Source organism: Salmo salar, chromosome 22 (assembly GCF_965601325.2).
Source record: "Salmo salar chromosome 22, fSalSal1, whole genome shotgun sequence".
In the NCBI taxonomy this organism is placed as follows: domain Eukaryota; kingdom Metazoa; phylum Chordata; class Actinopteri; order Salmoniformes; family Salmonidae; genus Salmo; species Salmo salar.
Genome location: NC_138312.1, coordinates 6037653 through 6056144, shown reverse-complemented (window position 1 = coordinate 6056144; position 18492 = coordinate 6037653). Strand labels below are relative to the sequence as shown.

The 18492-nt window shown below is 44.1% G+C and overlaps 1 protein-coding gene across 1 annotated transcript; it reads left to right on the top strand.

Moving 5' to 3' along the window:
- The first annotated feature begins 1911 nt into the window (after positions 1 to 1911).
- Positions 1912 to 7556, top strand: abraa (actin binding Rho activating protein a). Its single transcript, XM_014165918.3, has 2 exons — positions 1912 to 2574; positions 6507 to 7556. The coding sequence occupies exons 1-2, from the start codon at positions 2005 to 2007 to the stop codon at positions 6954 to 6956; spliced, it is 1020 nt and encodes a 339-aa protein (XP_014021393.1). The 5' UTR covers positions 1912 to 2004; the 3' UTR covers positions 6957 to 7556.
- Positions 7557 to 18492: the final 10936 nt, after the last annotated feature.

Below are 18492 nucleotides of genomic sequence, written 5' to 3'. Positions count from 1 at the left end.
TTGGTCTTTCTCATCTGCGATAGAAGGGGGCAGAACCACAGCGGTGTTTGTCAGACCACAAAAACGACTGAAGCATCCGAACGGTTTGGGCTACAAACTTATATGACCCCACCATTGAAAGCTAAGACTCTCACGAACACGTTTTGCTCTACGACTCCCACAAGCCTCACAAGACTCGTCTGAGGGTAACCCGGTATTAATTGTAGTATGGAAGTACTTTAGTGCTAAAAAAAAGGGGTTCATAGGCGGGCGTGGGATTTCAAAAATTTCCTGAGCTTTCTTATATCTCAGCTATAGAACAGACACTTCAAAAGATACTTCCTTTTGATGTATTATTTGACTATGTGTTTTGCCATGTATGAATATGTAATTCAATGTGTTTCTATGAGCTAATAGCAGTAAGGCCAAATTAAATGTTTCATCAAATAATAATAAAACATAATAATTTGATACCTACAGGTGTCCTAAAATTCTAACTCAAATAGGTAAATGATCCTTGGTATGACCATCTTAATAAAACAATTCCATATGTTAGCTAAGTAGAAAGCTTAGAGATAAGACACCACTTTTATAATTGTAATCATGTTGATGTCATCTCCATGGTTTGTGGTGAGAGAGAAAAATTCCTCCATGGAGGACCAATCTGTTCTTTTGCAGTCGTACACTGCCAGGTTTTTTCCCTGTGTCCACGTTGAAGCTTGGCCGCCTTCTGTGGAGGATATTTTTACAACCATGCAAGGAACAAACAAGTAACAAGATCTCAATTCTGGCTCCCTTGAAGTGTACGGCAATGACTCAAGAATTCCATATTAAACAAATTTAAATGAAAGGACATGTGTGAAATGTGTTGTGAGAAATACATACAAATGGCAGTTTGATAAAGGTGTTAAAACCAAATCATCTTTATTGCTCAATGAAAATCTTCCATTGATACGACCCAGATGATTGAAATATCCATTTATGGCTGTGAGTTCAGATATTAGAAATCCTTTCAAAGCCTGTTATACTTTTCATATGAGTGTTGCACCTTCATGTCAGTGTTCATGTTAGAGCAAAATGTATCATCATAGGCACACTTATTGAGTGAGCAAATTTTCAAGTGTGTACCAAAGATTTATTTTTCAAGCAGACCTCATCAGAATTCATACACTGTTGATTTCATTCATTTTTTTTAAGACTTGTTTTCTACAATCTTTGTTTCTGACACAAGTGGAATTTCTACAAATAACAAACACACAAAGGGTATTGCACCAATACAATTATATTTTTGGTTCCTGCGACAGAACTACAGTATGGCCAGACAAAGCGGGCGTCCTTTTAGACCTGTGTGCGTCTCCCCAAAATAACCCAGCTCAAGTTCTCTGGCCAGACCCATGCATCAATCATCAGTAGCCTCGCATGCACACTCCAGCAGGCTCGCTCCAAAATAGAACAGCACAGCGAACTGTCAAGCTATATGCAACATTGCATGAAAATAAATTATAGCATGACCCAAAAGTATTGATATCACCATTTTAGCAGATGCTCATTATCCAAGACAATTAGTAGTTACGTAACACATATCCTCTATCAATGTTGGTTAAGCAGGAATATGCCTTCGAAATAGAAATACAGCATTTATAAAAGTTTTTTTTTTATGTTTGTGTGAGCGATTACTTTGTAGATCAGACACTCAAACATAAGGATTGTTAGAGGTTTGTTTCATCATGTATTTTTGTGTATATGCGTACAAGGGCAGAACCCTTGTAGACTGTCATCACTGCAGAGAGTGACCACCTGTTGCCCGGCTCCCTTGGGGGGAAATTCCACCAATGTTTTGGGGTCATGGTAGGCATCCATGTACGTAGCAAAAAATGTCACACGTTCGGCCTGTGACTGCTCTCTACGATAGCTTATTTAAAGCGGAGCAAAGGCAGCGAAGGATTATTTCAACTCACTCACTCACTCACTGACTTTCCCTACAACATCAACACAATATCTTGCAAGCACGGTCAAGCAGGAGCCATGATGAGTACCAGCCAGGAGGATAGACCCTTTGTTAGGGCTGTGAGGAAGATCAAATGTGCCGCCATGGTCCACAGTCTTGCCAAGAGCTGGCAGGGCTGGGCCGACGAGAACTTGGTCAAACAAGAGACCATACCCTCCGGGTGGATGCCCACCTCCATCATTGAGGACGAAGAAAGGGAGAAGCAGAACGAGACAAAAATCCTAGTCAAGACACGTGTGGTCGAGGCGGACACCGACAGCGGCAGTCTGATCCGAACGGGTGAGGTGACCAAGAGCCACATGCCAAAGTACAGTGAGTACAGCACTGACCTGGTATGCTCAATCAAGGACAAGATCCAGATGGCACCTGAAATTGCCAACAAGCCCTTCCTGGGCAATGAGTCACCCACCCGGAGACGCCTGGGTGTGAGAGCTCAGGTACATCTGGGTAGTCAGGAGCGGAAGATGGGCTCCCGTAGCAGCAGCCTGGACACAGAGGACAGCGGGTTGGGGGAGGAGGCCGGACTCAGCGACAACAGCGACCAGAGCGACCTGAACCAGCTGAAGAAACAGATCAATAGGCCCAAGGTACAGTACCATTCTTTTATTGGACCTTCATTTTGTGAGGCCATTCATAAAAATAGTAAATACACAAATCAATGCAATACAGTAGACACACTTCAAAGGTAAACCCTCTTTTGTTTCTCAACAATCTTGCATGGGGGATATAATTTAACATCAGAATAAAAATGTTGATTTCATATTGGCAAAGTGAACAAGAAATGTGGTTGGCTGAAGAAAGGTACAACTCTAAAGTAAATTCAATAATTAGTATTGATTTTCTTGCACCATCACTAGTATCAATTCAACAAAACCACTGACTGCGCTTTTCAGATATTGGAATATCATCCAAAGACGTATTAGCAATCATGTAGGTGCACATTAGGATGTGTAAGTTTTGTAGATCATGGTTGGACTTGGGAGAAAATGCATGGGAGGGGAGTTCCCAAATCACAGGGTTTTCCCCCAAATCTACCCTCTTAATACCACAATGTTTGCCCTACCTGTTTTCATGCCTAAACATACTGTTCTATTGCAGCTGCAGCCACTCTGCCTGGTGATGTTCAGTAGACAATAAACAGGAGCAAACATTCAGAGGCTGAGTTGAAATTAAATTATCTTTGCCTTTGTTATTGTGATATTGGGGAATGGACTTTTGTTCATATTGTCTGGCCTTCCAGAAAATACACAGATTTATAGGTATTGTATCTTCAAACTGTAGAATTTTTAGCAACTGAACAAGACCAATGAGCCCTCCGTTCACCCTAGCAAAGAGTTGCATAACTTGGAGGAATATAAGTCCTTAAAAAGGCATGAAAGTGTATTGTAAAACTCCAACACCTATCATGGAATATACAGTAAATAAATAAATATAGTCACACATGCCTTCCCCCTGACCTTCAGGGATAATTACGAGGTCCTGATATCCTTGGTCAGTCGCAAGATTTATAATGGTGTTCGTCACATTACTAATTTGGCTCTGGACGTGTAAGGCTTGGGCCTCAGGTTTCACAATATGCATTCTCCACAGTTTAAATGACTCTGTTGTGGAAGATTCGCCTGCCAGGGACCTCTTTGGAAATGCCAAAGCAAGGATTTCTTACACTGTGTCATATTTTAATGGTGTGGCAAAATGTAGATTTCCGCCTAAATAGACATACCAAAAATGTATATTTTTTTATGAGATGGTCATAAACAATAACTAGTAATGTTGCATAGTTATAGAAAGGTCTGTAACTCACCTTTCTGGAAAAAAAATATTCTAAATTGATGAGATGTACTCAGTTTTGAGGACACAAGCTCAAGTACATTGTACAAACACTATGAAAAGATTTGTAATATTCATGAACAGATGAAGTCGGAAGTTTAACACTCGTTTTTCAACCACTCCACAAATTTCTTGTTAACAAACTATAGTTTTGGCAAGTTGGTTAGGACATCTACTTTGTACATGACACAAGTAATTGTTTACAGACAGATTATTTCACTTATAATTCACAGTATCACAATTCCAGTGGGTCAGAAGTTTACATACACTAAGTTGACTGTGCTTTTAAACAGCTTGGAAAATTCCAGGTTACGATGTCATGGCTTTAGAAGCTTCTTATAGGCTAATTGACATCATTTGAGACAATTGGAGGTGTGGATTTAATTCAAGGTCGACCTTCAAACTCAGTGCCTCTTTGCTTGACATCATGGGAAAATCTAAATAAATCAGCCAAGACCTCAGAGAAATAATTGTAGACCTCCACAAGTTTGGTTCATCCTTGGGAGCAATTTCCAAACACCTGAAGGTACCACGTTCATGTGTACAAGACCACACAGCCGTCATACCGCTCAGAAAGGAGACGCGTTCTGTCTCCTAGAGATGAATGTACTTTTGTGCGAAAAGTGCGAATCAATTCCAGAACAACAGCAAAGGACCTTGTGAAGATGCTGGAGGAAACAGGTACAAAAGTATCTATATCCACAGTAAAACGAGTCCTATATCGACATAACCTGAAAGGCCACTCAGCAAGGAAGAAGCCACTGCTCCAAAACCTCCATAAAAAAGCCAGACTACGGTTGGCAATTGCACATGGGGACAAAGATTGTAATTTTTGGCGAAATGTCCTCTGGTCCGATGAAACAAAAATAGAACTGTTTGGCCAAAATGACCATCTTTATGTTTAGAGGAAAAAGGGGGAGGCTTGCAAGCCGAAGAACACCATCCCAACCATGAAGCACAGGGGTGGCAGCATCATGTTGTGGGGGTGTTTTGCTGGATATATTGAAGCAACATCTCAAGACATCAGTCAGGAAGTTAAAGCTTTGTCACAAATGGGTCTTCCAAATGGACAATGACTCCAAGCATACTTCCAAAGTTGTGGTAAGATGGCTTAAAGACAACAAAGTCAAGATTTTGGAGTGGCCATCACAAAGCCCTGACCTCAAGCCTATAGAAAATTTGTGGGCAGAACTGAAAAGCGTGTGAGCAAGGAGGCCTACAAATCTGACTCAGTTAGACCAGCTCTGTCAGGAGGAATGGGCCAAAATTCACCCAACTTATTGTGGGAAGCTTGTGGAAGGCTACCCAAAACGTTTGACCCAAGTTAAACAATTTAACGACAATGCTACCAAATACTACTTGAGTGTATGTAAACTTCTGACCCACTGGGAATGTGATGAAAGAAATAAAAGCTGATATATCATTCTCTCTACTATTATTCTGACATTTCACATTCTTAAAATAAGTTAAAATAAAGTGGTGATCCTAACTGACCTAAGACAGGGAATTTTTTTACCAGGATTAAATGTCAGGAAATGTGAAAAACTGAGTTTAAATGTATTTTGCTAGGGTGTATGTAAACTTCCGACTTCAACTGTATGTGGGGTAATAGGGCTTTCAATTATTGAAATGCTTTCTAAATATACTATACTATCAATATAAACAACTTATTTTAACATTTTACCTTTCTTATAACTGTTAAATAATAATTACCATATTTGGTGACAATACAAATTTGGCCCCATTTCGTATAACTGATGACAGAGCATTTTCTACCAAGTGTCCTCAAATGTCTGCAGACTTATAAGTTCAGTTTTACGTAGAAAGTGATTTCATCCCTCTGTGACCAGGAGAAGGTGGTCGTGTTTCAATTCTTCAAAATTATTCCGTACTTTTTCATGTTGAGAGCTGGATTCGCTCAACTTTCCCTTTCAACATGCTGTCTAAGTTGCTCAGAGGCAGATGAAATCTTTTTCTGGATAGGCCAGAAAAACGTCACTCCCTATGCAAATGTCAGGTGTGAAACCTGACACCTTACGTCAGCTCAGCTGACACAGTGGTAGCGGAAAGCAGACAGATGGGGCTTTCTGGCACTATAAGGCACTGGACCCTGCGACATTCACATAGCGCTTTGTACACCAAAATGTCAGTCGGAACCCGTTCAGAACCATTCAAAGTCCCCTAAATAGGGCCTTAACATTTAAAAGAGAAGTGGGGCTACTAATCAACATAAATATGAGCCAGTTTCCTGGACTAAAAAGGACTGGAGATTCTCCATTGAGCATTAAATGGAGAACCTCCATTGAGCATGTTTTTTGGTCAATGATTAGGCGTAGCCCTTTCCTGCAGTCATTGACCAAATGCTCCCTCTTTGGCCTCGTGGGTGGAATGTTATTCATATTTTTCATCATTTCATAATTAATCAAGATTATAAATAAAAAACAGACAAATACGGTGTTTCTATTTCAAACAGTTTTTTTATAACCTGCAGTAAAAGGTTAATATGGGTCCTGTGTCATTAATACATTGGAAAACTTGCAGTGTTTGTCGTGAATTTAGAAGTGTTAGTCGTGTAACTTTTCACTGTGTTATTGTAATTTTACTTTCTGTGACAATCCAATGAAGAGATTGCCAATGCAAATAGACCCACTTTATAATCTGAGCTAATCTGACATGCCTTCCTATTCTGCAGATTAGAGTCACCACCATGGGTGACATCAAGAGCAGGTGGCAGCAGTGGTCCCAGCAGCACGTAGAGGGTCAGAAGCTCAACCCCTTCAGTGAGGAGTTTGACTATGAGCATGCCATGGCCCAGCGGTTGCAGAAGGGTGATGAAGGCTACGGACGCCCCAAAGAGGGATCCAAGACGGCCATGCGTGGCGACCGAGCCCAGAAACATGTGTACAAAGAGATGGAGGAGTTGTGCTGGATCGTCAAGGACATGGGCCTCAAGGACAAGAACGGCAAATCCTACATCACTTTCGGCAGGCTGTTTGACCGCTATGTCAAAATCTCGGACAAAGTGGTGGGCATAGTTTTGCGCTGCCGTAAACACAAAATGCTTGACTTTGAGGGAGAGATGCTGTGGAAAGGCCAGGATGACCATGTCATCATTACTCTGAGAGATGTGAAAGAAGACTGAACCTGCAGATGATCTAGACTTTGATCCTACACCTCCCTCCTCACAGTTTACCTAGACCCACAAGTGCCTTTCATATTCTGACCAGCAACAGTTCAGGAGTAGATGTCCTTAGCATTCTAACCATGATAGCCACTGGTCATGAGTTCAACCTCAGTAGGATATTCTAAACACGCTGCAGGCCATTACAAAAAAATTATGTGACAAAATAAAATGAGAAAAAAAAATACATGGGGTTTGTGGACACAATAGTGATGCGCGGGTTGACTCAAAACCCACAGTCCATGCAGCTTTAAAAAGAGAAAACAATACATAAAAAAATCCATAACTGTATAACTATTGTGAAATTTATATCTGTAGGCTACACTGAGTTTTTTCTTAAATTATTTTTTAAGCTATCTGGCATTAGTGTGTAAGCCTAAGCTTTAGGACCTGACTATTCGTGCTCCAAATAGCCTACCCTCCATTCGCCAAATGCTTTTGGTAATGGGCAGAAAGAGTTCGTGTTGATCCACTGATTAAATATGAGAAACATTTGCGAAAATGGAGAGTTGAAAATAAAGAAGTGGTAAAAAAATGGTGAAGTGGTTAAAGAGGATGAAAGCAGTGTTAATGTATGTTACTGATTGTGAGGCGCTATACAAATTTGACAGTCACAAGACGGTGACTTAAAAACGGCCTATGGCACATCATGGGAACTGTAGCCTACTGTTCAGGTGGGTTAAATGGAAACTGAAATCTGGACACTGACTGTAGGTCTATAACCTCTGCTAGCGGTTAGGAGCATTGGGCCAGTAACCGAAATGTCGCAGATTCATATCCCAGAGTAGACTAGGTGAAAAATCTGTCGATGTGCCCTTGAGCAAGGCACTTAATCCTAATTGCTCCAAGGTCGCCGTCAATAATGATATCTGGCTCTGACCCCACGCTCAGGGGGAGTAGGATACGCAAAAAACAAATGTCCAATTCACACGTGTGAAATAGGAAATATGCAAGTGTACATTTTGATTAGGGAACAGAAGTGGAGAAAATTATTTCTTTCTTTCAGCATCTTGAAAGAATGTGAATGTGCAGTTAGTGACCTTCTGTAGAGGTGCTATTTTTATCAGCGTCATAAAAGCTGATGGTATTTCAACCACATAAAATATGGCTCCAAGCAGAACTGAAATCTTATCAGTGCAAATGACCAAATCTTATTTGGTTATTTTCACAGCTTTCTATTTCCTTACGAGCGTGCTATGGCCAAGAACATACTTCCATTTTATTGCATTTTCTAGATTGTAGCCTTCATTCTATCGATGTATTACATTACTCTTGTCACGCCCTGATCTGTTCACCTGTTCTTGTGATTGTCTCCACCTCCTCCAGGTGTCGCTTATTTTTCCTAGTGTATTTATCCCTGTGTTTCCTGTCTCTCTGTGCCAGTTTGTCTTGTATGTTTTCAAGTCAACCAGCGTGTTTTTCCCATGCTCCTGTTCTCCATTATCTTTTTCTAGTCTTCCCGGTTTTGACCCTTGCCTGTTTTTTCTGGACTCCGTACCCGCCTGCCTGACCCTTCTGCCTGCTCTGACATCGAGCCTGTTTGCCACTCTTTACCTCTTGGACTGTTTTTGACCATTTGCCTGTCCACAACCATTCTCTTGCCTACTCCTTTTGGATGAAATAAACAACAAAGACTCTAACCATCTGCCTCCTGTGTCTGCATCTGGGTCTCGCCTTGTGCCCTTATAGTACGAACTGGCCATGACAGACCCAGCAGACCCTGCAGACCCTGCGGGGAGCCACTATTGGGAGACATGAGGAGCTGTTACAGGACCTTCTGGAAGGGCTCCGTTCCTTGACGGAACGCAACGACCAAGGGTTTAAGGAGATTATGGAGCAAATCAGGGAGTTAGCTCAGAGGCTGCCTGCCACCTCTTAGAAACCCCAACCACCCAGTAATTTTTTTCCTAGTAGTGGTGAGCTTGATCAGTCTACCCCGGCTCCCCGAGAACCTTGCTTACCTCCTCCGGAGCAATATTCTGGGGATCCTGGTACCTGCCGGGGTTTTTTTTCTCAGTGCTCTCTTATTTTTGAGTTACAGCCATCTTAGTTTCCTTCAGACCGATCTAACCGATCTATGTTATTACGCTAATGTCGGGAAGGGCGCTCTCCTGGGCTATGGCAGTTTGGGAGCAACAATCCGCCATTTGTTGTCATCTTGAAGATTCCATGGCAGAAGTGAAGAAGGTATTCGATTCTCCGGTATCTGGGAGAGAGGCGGCCAGTAAACTTCTGGAATTACGTCAAAACTCCCATAGTGTGGCAGACTACGTGGTTGATTTTCGCACATTGGCCGCCGAGAGTGCCTGGAATCCGGAGTCTCTTTTCAATACTTTTCTTCACGGATTATCTGAGGTGGTAAAAGATGAGCTAGCTGCCTGGGAACTACCAGTGGACCTTGACTCTCTCATCGCCCTCACCATTAGAATTGATGGACGCCTAAGGGAACGCAGGAGTGAGAGGACGTCTGGTCTCGGGCACACTCGTTCATCCGCAGTGGCTTGCTCACCTCCGAGGGAACCCAGAAGTCCCCGAGGATGTTTTTTCCAAGAGGATCCGAAGCCACCCGAGCTCCGTCGAGAATCATTGACGACGGGTGAATCAGATACACCAGAACCTATGCAACTGGGAAGAGCTAGATTATCGCCTAGGGAACGTTCACATAGGCTAAGCTCCAACAGTTGTTTGTATTGCGGTGCTGCGGGGCATTTCATTGCTACCTGTCCAGTGAGGAGACCTTGATCATTAGTAGGTACAAGTACTCTGGTGAGTCAGACTGGAAACTCCCTAATTCCTATTACCCGTACCCCTTTTGCTGTTATGCTGCTGTGGGGACACCAGTCAAAGTCTTTTCAGGTGCTCTTTGACTGTGGGGCTTATGAGAGTTTTATGGACGCTACCCTGGTATCTAAACTAGGTATTCCCACTTAACCCCTTTCCGTTCCCATGGATGCCAGAGCACTGGACAGCCGTTCCATTGGCAGAGTCACGCACAGCACAGTTCCCATGACTGCGGATTTCTGGTACTCACAATGAGTCAATACAGCTGCTTCTCATTGAGTCTCCTCACGTCCATGTTGTTTTGGGATTTTCTTGGCTCCAGAAGCACAATCCCAATATTGACTGGACCACGGGTTCAATCCTGGTTTGGAGCCCGTTCTGTCACTCACACTGCCTAAAGGTGGCGCAGCCTTCCCCTAAACGTCTGCCTGATGGATTAAGTTCGGCCTCGGATCTCTCTGCCGTTCCCACAGAGTATCATGACCTCCGGGAGGTTTTCAGTAAGGCTAATGCAACCTCCCTTCCTCCACATTGTCATTACAATTATGAGATTGATCTCCTCTCGGGCACCACCATCATTCCTTGTCTGGCCCTGAGACCAAGGCCATGGAGGAGTACATTGATAACTCTCTGAAGGCAGGAAGCGTTCGCCCTTCGGCCTCTCCTGACGGCGCAGGGTTCTTCTTTGTGGGAAAGAAGGACAAGACCCTGCGTCCATGTATTGATTACTGGGGTCTCAATGACATCACTGTCAAGAACCGGTACCCGCTACCATTCCTCTCCTCGGCTTTCGAACATCTCCAGGGGGAAACCATCTTTTCTAAACTGGACCCCTGGAATGCCTACCACCTTGTTCGGATTAGCAAAGGAGACGAGTGGAAGACTAATTTCAATACAGCAAGTGGACACCATGAGTACCTGGTCATGTCGTTTGGACTCACTAATGCTCACTAATGCTCTGGTTAACGATGTGCTCCGCGACATGTTGAATCGGTTTGTTTTTGCATACCTTGATGACATCCTGGTTTTCCCCCGTTCTGCCCAGGAACATGTTCTCCATGTGCGACAAGTTCTTCAGTGCCTTCTGGAGAACCAGTTGTTTGTTAAAAAACGTCTTAGGGATAGGCGTCCCATCAACGGGACAGTTGTAAATCATGCAACGCCTTTTGTCACCATCGCAGATTTTAGAGAAACAACAAATGTCGGTACATATAAGTGTCTTATATCGGCTGAAAGCTTACATTCTTGTTAATATAACTGCACTGTCTAATTTACAGTAGCTATTACTGCGAAAAAATGCTATGCTATTTTTGAGGAGAGCTCCTAACAACAAAACACTTTTTTTCACCGCTATAGGTTTCATAAATTCACCTCTGAAGGTGAAATGTGTATTTAACCTCTCTAGGACCGGCGGGACGAACTCATCCCACCTACGTAACAGCCAGTTGAATCCTGTGGCGCGATTTTCAAATACCTTAGAAATGCTATTACTTCAATTTCTCAAACATATGACTATTTTACAGCATTTTAAAGACAAGACTCTCCTTAATCTAACCACACTGTCCGATTTCAAAAAGGCTTTACAACGAAAGCAAAACATTAGATTATGTCAGCAGAGTACCCAGCCAGAAATAATCAGACACCCATTTTTCAAGCTAGCATATAATGTCACAAAAACCAAAACCACAGCTAAATGCAGCACTAACCTTTGATGATCTTCATCAGATGACACACCTAGGACATTATGTTATACAATACATGCATGTTTTGTTCAATCAAGTTCATATTTATATCAAAAACCAGCTATTTACATTAGCATGTGACGTTCAGAACTAGCATACCCCCCGCAAACTTCCGGCGAATTTACTAACAATTTACTAAATTACTCACGATAAACGTTCACAAAAAGCATAACAATTATTTTAAGAATTATAGATGCAGAACTCCTCTATGCACTCGATATGTCGGATTTTAAAATAGCTTTTCGGTGAAAGCACATTTTGCAATATTCTCAGTAGATAGCCCAGCATCACAGGGCTAGCTATTTAGACAACCACCAAGTTTAGCCTTCACCAAAATCAGATTTACTATTAGAAAAGTTTGATTACCTTTCCTGTTCTTCATCAGAATGCACTCCCAGGACTTCTACTTCAATAACAAATGTTGGTTTGGTCCAAAATAATCTATAGTTATGTTCCAACAGCGGCGTTTTGTTCGTGCGTTCTAGACACTATCCGAATGGTAAATAAGGGTCACGCGCACGACGCATTTCGTGACAAAAGATTTCTAAATATTTCATTACCGTACTTCGAAGCATGTCAATCGCTGTTTAAAATCAATTTTTATGCAATTTTTCTCATAAAAAAGCGATAATATTCCGACCGGGAATCTGCAATTAGGTAAACAGCCGAAAGAAAATATATCACTGGGTCGACTCGGGCACGCGCCTAATTCCTTTGTCCTCTGATCGGCCACTTGGCAAAGGCGATTATATGTTTCAGCCTGGGGCTGCCTCGACGTCGTTCAGCTTTTTCCCGGGCTCTGAGAGCCTATTGGAGCCGTAGGAAGTGTCACGTTACAGCTAAGATCCTGACTCTTCAATAAACAGAGGCAAGAACAACAACACCTTGTCAGACAGGCCACTTCCTGCATGAAATCTTCTCAGGTTTTTGCCTGCCATATGAGTTCTGTTATACTCACAGACACCATTCAAACAGTTTTAGAAACTTTAGGGTGTTTTCTATCCAAAGCCAATAATTATATGCATATTCTAGTTACTGGGCAGGAGTAGTAACCAGATTAAATCGGGTACGTTTTTTATCCGGCCGTGCAAATACTGCCCCCTATCCCCAACAGGTTAAATTCTGAAATCTTGCTCTGATATATCATCTGAAGGGTCCCAGAGATAACATGAAGTGTTGTTTTGTTAGATTAAATCCTTTTTCATATCCTAAAAAGGTCCATATAGCATGCACGATCAATTTTGTATTTCCACTCATTCAATTTGCAAAGAAAGGAGTCTGTGAAAATCTAACCCTAAACGTTGTTTCATCCAGTCAAATCACGTTCGTATTTAGGTTGTTTTTTTCTTTGTATTTTCTTCTACCAGATCTATTGTGTTATATTCTCCCACATTCAATTCACATTTCCACAAACCTCAATGTGTTTCCTTTCAAATGGTACCAACAATATTCATATCCTTGTTTCAGGGCCTGAGCTACAGGCAGTTAGATTTGGGTATGTCATTTTTGTCAAAAATTGAAAAAAAGGGGGCTATCCCTAAGAAGTTTTAAAGAGGAGAAGAGCGAGTTCCATCGCTCCACAATCACTTTTCCGGGATACATTATTTAAAGAAAAATGTACCTTTTATTTAACTAGGCAAATCAGTAAAGAGCAAATCCTTATTTTCAATGACAGCCTAGGAACAGTGGGTTAACTGCCTTGTTCAGGGGCGGAACGCCAGATGTTCACCTTGGGGATTTGATCTTACAAACTCCCGGTTACTAGTCCAATGCTCTAACCACTAGACTACCTGCCGCCCCAAAATCATCTCTGTAGGGAATGTTCAGATGGATCCGGAAAAAGTGAGAGCGTTGTGGATTGGTTCCAACCCACGTACAGGGTGCAGCTACAGCGGATCCTGGGGTTTTCTATTTTTTACAGCCATTCGGGTCTACAGCAACCTGGCTGCTCCCCTCTCTGCACTCACCTCTCCCACAGTACTGTTTACACGATCCCCCTTTCAACAAACAAGGCTTTTGTGGATTTGAAGCAACCATTCACCACTGCCACCATCCTCATCCATCCGGATCCGACCCATCAGTTTGTGGTGGAGAGTGACGCTTCTGACGTGGGAGTAGGGGCCATTCTTTCTCAGCGATCCATCCAGGACCAAAAGCTTCATCCCTGTGCCTTCATGTCCCATCGTCTCAACTCGGCGGAGAGGAACTATGACGTTGGTAACCGGGAACTCCTAGCAGTAAATATGGCGCTGGAGGAGTGGAGGCATTGGCTGGAAGGGGTGGAACATCAATTTTTGGTTTGGACCGACCACAAGAATTTGGAATATCTCCGCACAACCAAGCGCCTTAACTCTTGGCAGGCCCGGTGTGCTCTCTTATTCACTAGGTTTAATTTCACCTTCTCCTACAACCCAGAGTCCAAAAATGTGAAGTCGGACACTCTTTCCCATCTGTACAGTTCCGCTGCCACACCCTTGGAATCAGAGACCATCCTCCCTGCCTCATGTTTGGCGGGTGCAGTTGTCTGGGGTATTGAGGCTCTGGTTCACAAAGCACAATGTTCCCAGCTGGACGCTGGGGAAGGTCCGGCTAACCGGATGTTCGTTCCTGATTCAGTCCGGTCCCAAGTCCTGAAATGGGCTCACTGCTCCAAGCTTACCTGTCATCCTGGTTCTTGTCATACCCTGGCTTTCCATCGACAGCGCTTCTGGTGGACCACCATGGCTCCATCACCGCATGCATGGTGTGTGCTCAAAGCAAAACTCTGCAGTAAGCGCCGTCTGGTCACTTTCAGCCATTTCCTGTTCCTCATCGCCCCTGGTTCCATATTTCCCTGGATTTTGTCACTGGGCTTCCTCCGTCAGATGGCAACACCACCATCCTGATGATGGTTGACAGGTTCTCCAAGGCCGCCCATTTCATCCCTCTTTCTAAATGACCTTCCGCCAAGGAGACGGCCCAGCTCATGGTGCAGCACGTCTTGCGAATCCATGGACTCAAGGTCGACATTGTCTCAGATCGGGGTCCTCAGTTTTCGTCTCGATTCTGGAAGGCATTCTGCACCCTTATCGGGTCGTCGGCCAGCCTGTCCTCCGTGTTTTATCCCCAGTCCAACGGCCAGTCGGAGCGAGCTGATCAAGATATGGACAGGGCACTCCAGTGTCTTGTTGCCAGTAACCCCACCACCTGGAGTCAGCAACTGGTCTGGGTGGAATATGCCAGGAACACTCTCCCCTGCTCGGCTACTGGACTATCCCCCTTCGAATGCTCCATGGGATATAAGCCCCCGCTCTTCCCAGAGCAAGATGCGGAGGTCAACCCACCTTCAGCCCAGATGTCCGTCCGTCACTGTCGGAGTACCTGGAAAAGAGATCTGGCGGCTCTTCTCAAGACAACCTCCAGGTATCGTCGACAAGCAGACTGCCACCGGTCTCTGGCTCCTCACTGTCGGGCAGAGGGTATGGTTATCCACTCGGGATCTACCCCTATGGGTAGAATCCCATAAACTTTCCCCCCTTTTCATTGGTCCTTTCCCCATTTCTAGAGTCATTAATCCCACTGCTGTCCATCTGCTGTTGCACCGTACCCTCCGTGTTCACCCTACTTTACATGTGTCCAGGATTAAGCCCTTGTTGCACAGTCCTCTGACATCCGTTTCTAGGCCCATCCCTCCCCCCGGGTCATCGATGGCCAGCCGGCGTATAAGGTGAGATGCCTCCTGAGGGTTCGACCACGGGGCAGGGGTTTCCAGTACCTGGTTGGCTGGGAGGGTTATGGTCCGGAGGAGAGGTGCTGGGTTCCAGCTAAAGACATCCTGGACCCTGCCCTCATCGCCGATTTTCACCGCCGACACCTTGGTCAGCTAGGTATGCGCCCAGGTAGGACGCCAGGTGGCGTCCCGGGGGGGGTGGGGGGGGGTACTACTGTCATGCCCTGATCTATTTCACCTGTTCTTGTGATTGTCTCCACCTCCTCCAGGTGTCGCTTATTTTCAGTAGTGTATTTATCCTTGTGTTTCCTGTCTCTCTGCGCCAGTTTGTCTTGTATGTTTTCAAGTCAACCAGCGTGTTTTTCCTGTGCTTCTGTTCTCCATTCTCTTTTTCTGATCTTCCCGGTTTTGACCCTTGCCTGTTTTTTTTGGAGTCCGTACCCGCCTCCCTGACCCTTCTGCCTGCCCTGACATCGAGCCTGTCTTCCACTCTTTACCTCTTGGACTCAGAATCAAGTTTTGACCATTTGCCTCTCCACGGCCATTCCCTTACCTACTCCTTTTGGATGAAATAAACAACAAAGATTCTAACCATCTGCCTCCTGTGTCTGCATCTGTGGCTTGCCTTATGCCCTTATAATTCTGGTCAGCAAAGGTTAGTTTGTCTTCTAAGGCAACATATTATAACAGGAGAGATGCTGCATCTATCTAGTCACAGACAAGTTGACTAACAAATAGTAAAAAAATCGTTCTGCCGTCTCTGACTGTAGCCTGCAGCACATTTTCAATATTTCCTGGTTAGAGTCAGGTGCGGTCAGATTTTCACTTCATCACATACAGTTGGGTGGTTGCGGAGGTTTATTAGCAAATGCGGGCGGGTGCAGGAGAACAAACAACTGACACCACTAGAACACACGCTTAAACAAGTCACATCTGAAAAATGTCACGTGGATATTTTGTTTACGTGAGTCAGACATGGTTTTCCGGGGTTTCACATGGATTTTCACATGTACATTTCTTTGTACATGTACATTTGTTGGTACACAAATAATCCTTTGCAAAATGTTAACTATGCAAGCCATTGGCAAATGGATACAACTCTTCATTATGCAAACGATGATAGCCATTGAACATGAGTAGAAAATCAAGGGAAAGTCAAGTCTGAAATTTCAAAGTGGAAATTAAAAACTTCAGAAGCCTTTTTAAACCTTAAATACACTACAAGTTAAAAATGTCCTGCATTGCATGAAAGTGCTCCTACATCTGTATTGGACATGAGTAAAGGACCCATTTTTTAACCTTCATTTAACTAGGCAAGTCAGTTAAGAACAAATTCTTATTTTCAATGACAGCCTAGGAACAATGGGTTAACTGCCTTGTTCAGGGGCAGAATGACAGATTTCTACCTTGTCAGTTCAGGGGTTTGAATTTGCAACCTTTTGGTTACTAGTCCAACACTCTAACCACTAGGCTACACTGCCACCCCAGTTGTGGTGTTCCACTAGCTACCAGTGGTGGTTGCAGTTCCTGAGTTTCGACTACCATTTATGCTAGAAGCTGGTTTTGAATAGAGCCTAACGATGCTCTATTAGATATGGGAGGCAATCTTGAGTATGCTGAACATGATATGCTAAACATTTAAAACATTATAAGATCATGTTACTGGAACGTACAATAAGCTATCAGCAATCAGTGTAGTTTTTTCATTCCATGATTGAAATATGATATACAATAAACAGCTCACATCTTTATATTAACAGGGATAGTTGGTTAACGTGAACATTTATTTCAAAATTAAAGCATGTAAGTCTTCTTACAGAAAGTCAATTTGTACATTTCCAGATTTGTATACAGTGATACAGGTTATTTATTTGTTTGTTCTTGACTGTATTATACACTGCTCAAAAAATAAAGGGAACACTTAAACAACACATCCTAGATCTGAATGAAAGAAATAATCTTATTAACTACTTTTTTCTTCACATAGATGAATGTGCTGACAACAAAATCACACAAAAATAATCAATGGAAATCCAATTTATCAACCCATGGAGGTCTGGATTTAGAGTCACACTACAGGCTGATCCAACTTTGATGTAATGTCCTTAAAACAAGTCAAAATGAGGCTCAGTAGTGTGTGTGGCCTCCACGGGCCTGTATGACCTCCCTACAACGCCTGGGCATGCTCCTGATGAGGTGGCGGATGGTCTCTTGAGGGATCTCCTCCCAGGCCTGGACTAAAGCATCCACCAACTCCTGGACAGTCTGTGGTGCAACGTGGCGTTGGTAGATGGAGCGAGACATGATGTCCCAGATGTGCTCAATTGGATTCAGGTCTGGGGAACGGGCGGGCCAGTCCATAGCATCAATGCCTTCCTCTTGCAGGAACTGCTGACACACTCCAGCCACATGAGGTCTAGCATTGTCTTGCATTAGGAGGAACCCAGGGCCAACCGCACCAGCATATGGTCTCACAAGGGGTCTAAGGATCTCATCTCGGTACCTAATGGCAGTCAGGCAACCTCTGGCGAGCACATGGAGGGCTGTGCGTCCCCCCAAAGAAATGCCACCCCACACCATGACTGACCCACCGCCAAACTGGTCCTGCTGGAGGATGTTGCAGGCAGCAGAACGTTCTCCATGGCTTCTCCAGACTCTGTCACGTCTGTCACGTGCTCAGTGTGAACCTGCTTTCATCTGTGAAGAGCACAGGGCGCCAGTGGCGAATTTGCCAATCTTGGTGTTCTCTGGCAAATGCCAAACGTCTGCACGGTGTTGGGCTGTAAGCACAACCCCCACTTGTGGACGTCGGGCCCTCATACCACCCTCATGGAGTCTGTTTCTGACCGTTTGAGCAGAGACATGCACATTTGTGGCCTGCTGGAGGTCATTTTGCAGGGCTCTGGCAGTGCTCCTCCTGCTCCTCCTTGCACAAAGGCGGAGGTAGCGGTCCTGCTGCTGGGTTGTTGCCCTCCTACGGCCTCCTCCACGTCTCCTGATGTACTGGCCTGTCTCCTGGTAGTGCCTCCATGCTCTGGACACTACGCTGACAGACACAGCAAACCTTCTTGCCACAGCTCGCATTGATGTGCCATCCTGGATGAGCTGCACCACCTGAGCCACTTGTGTGGGTTGTAGACTCCGTCTCATGCTACCACTAGAGTGAAAGCACCGCCAGCATTCAAAAGTGACCAAAACATCAGCCAGGAAGCATAGGAACTGAGAAGTGGTCTGTGGTCTCCACCTGCAGAACCACTCCTTTATT

Bases quoted from the DNA above. Each gene is read 5' to 3' on its own strand.
- abraa (XM_014165918.3), top strand. From the start codon at position 2,005: ATGATGAGTACCAGCCAGGAGGATAGACCCTTTGTTAGGGCTGTGAGG. The intron at 2,575-6,506 runs GTACAGTACCAT...CCTATTCTGCAG, and splicing joins AACAGATCAATAGGCCCAAG to ATTAGAGTCACCACCATGGG.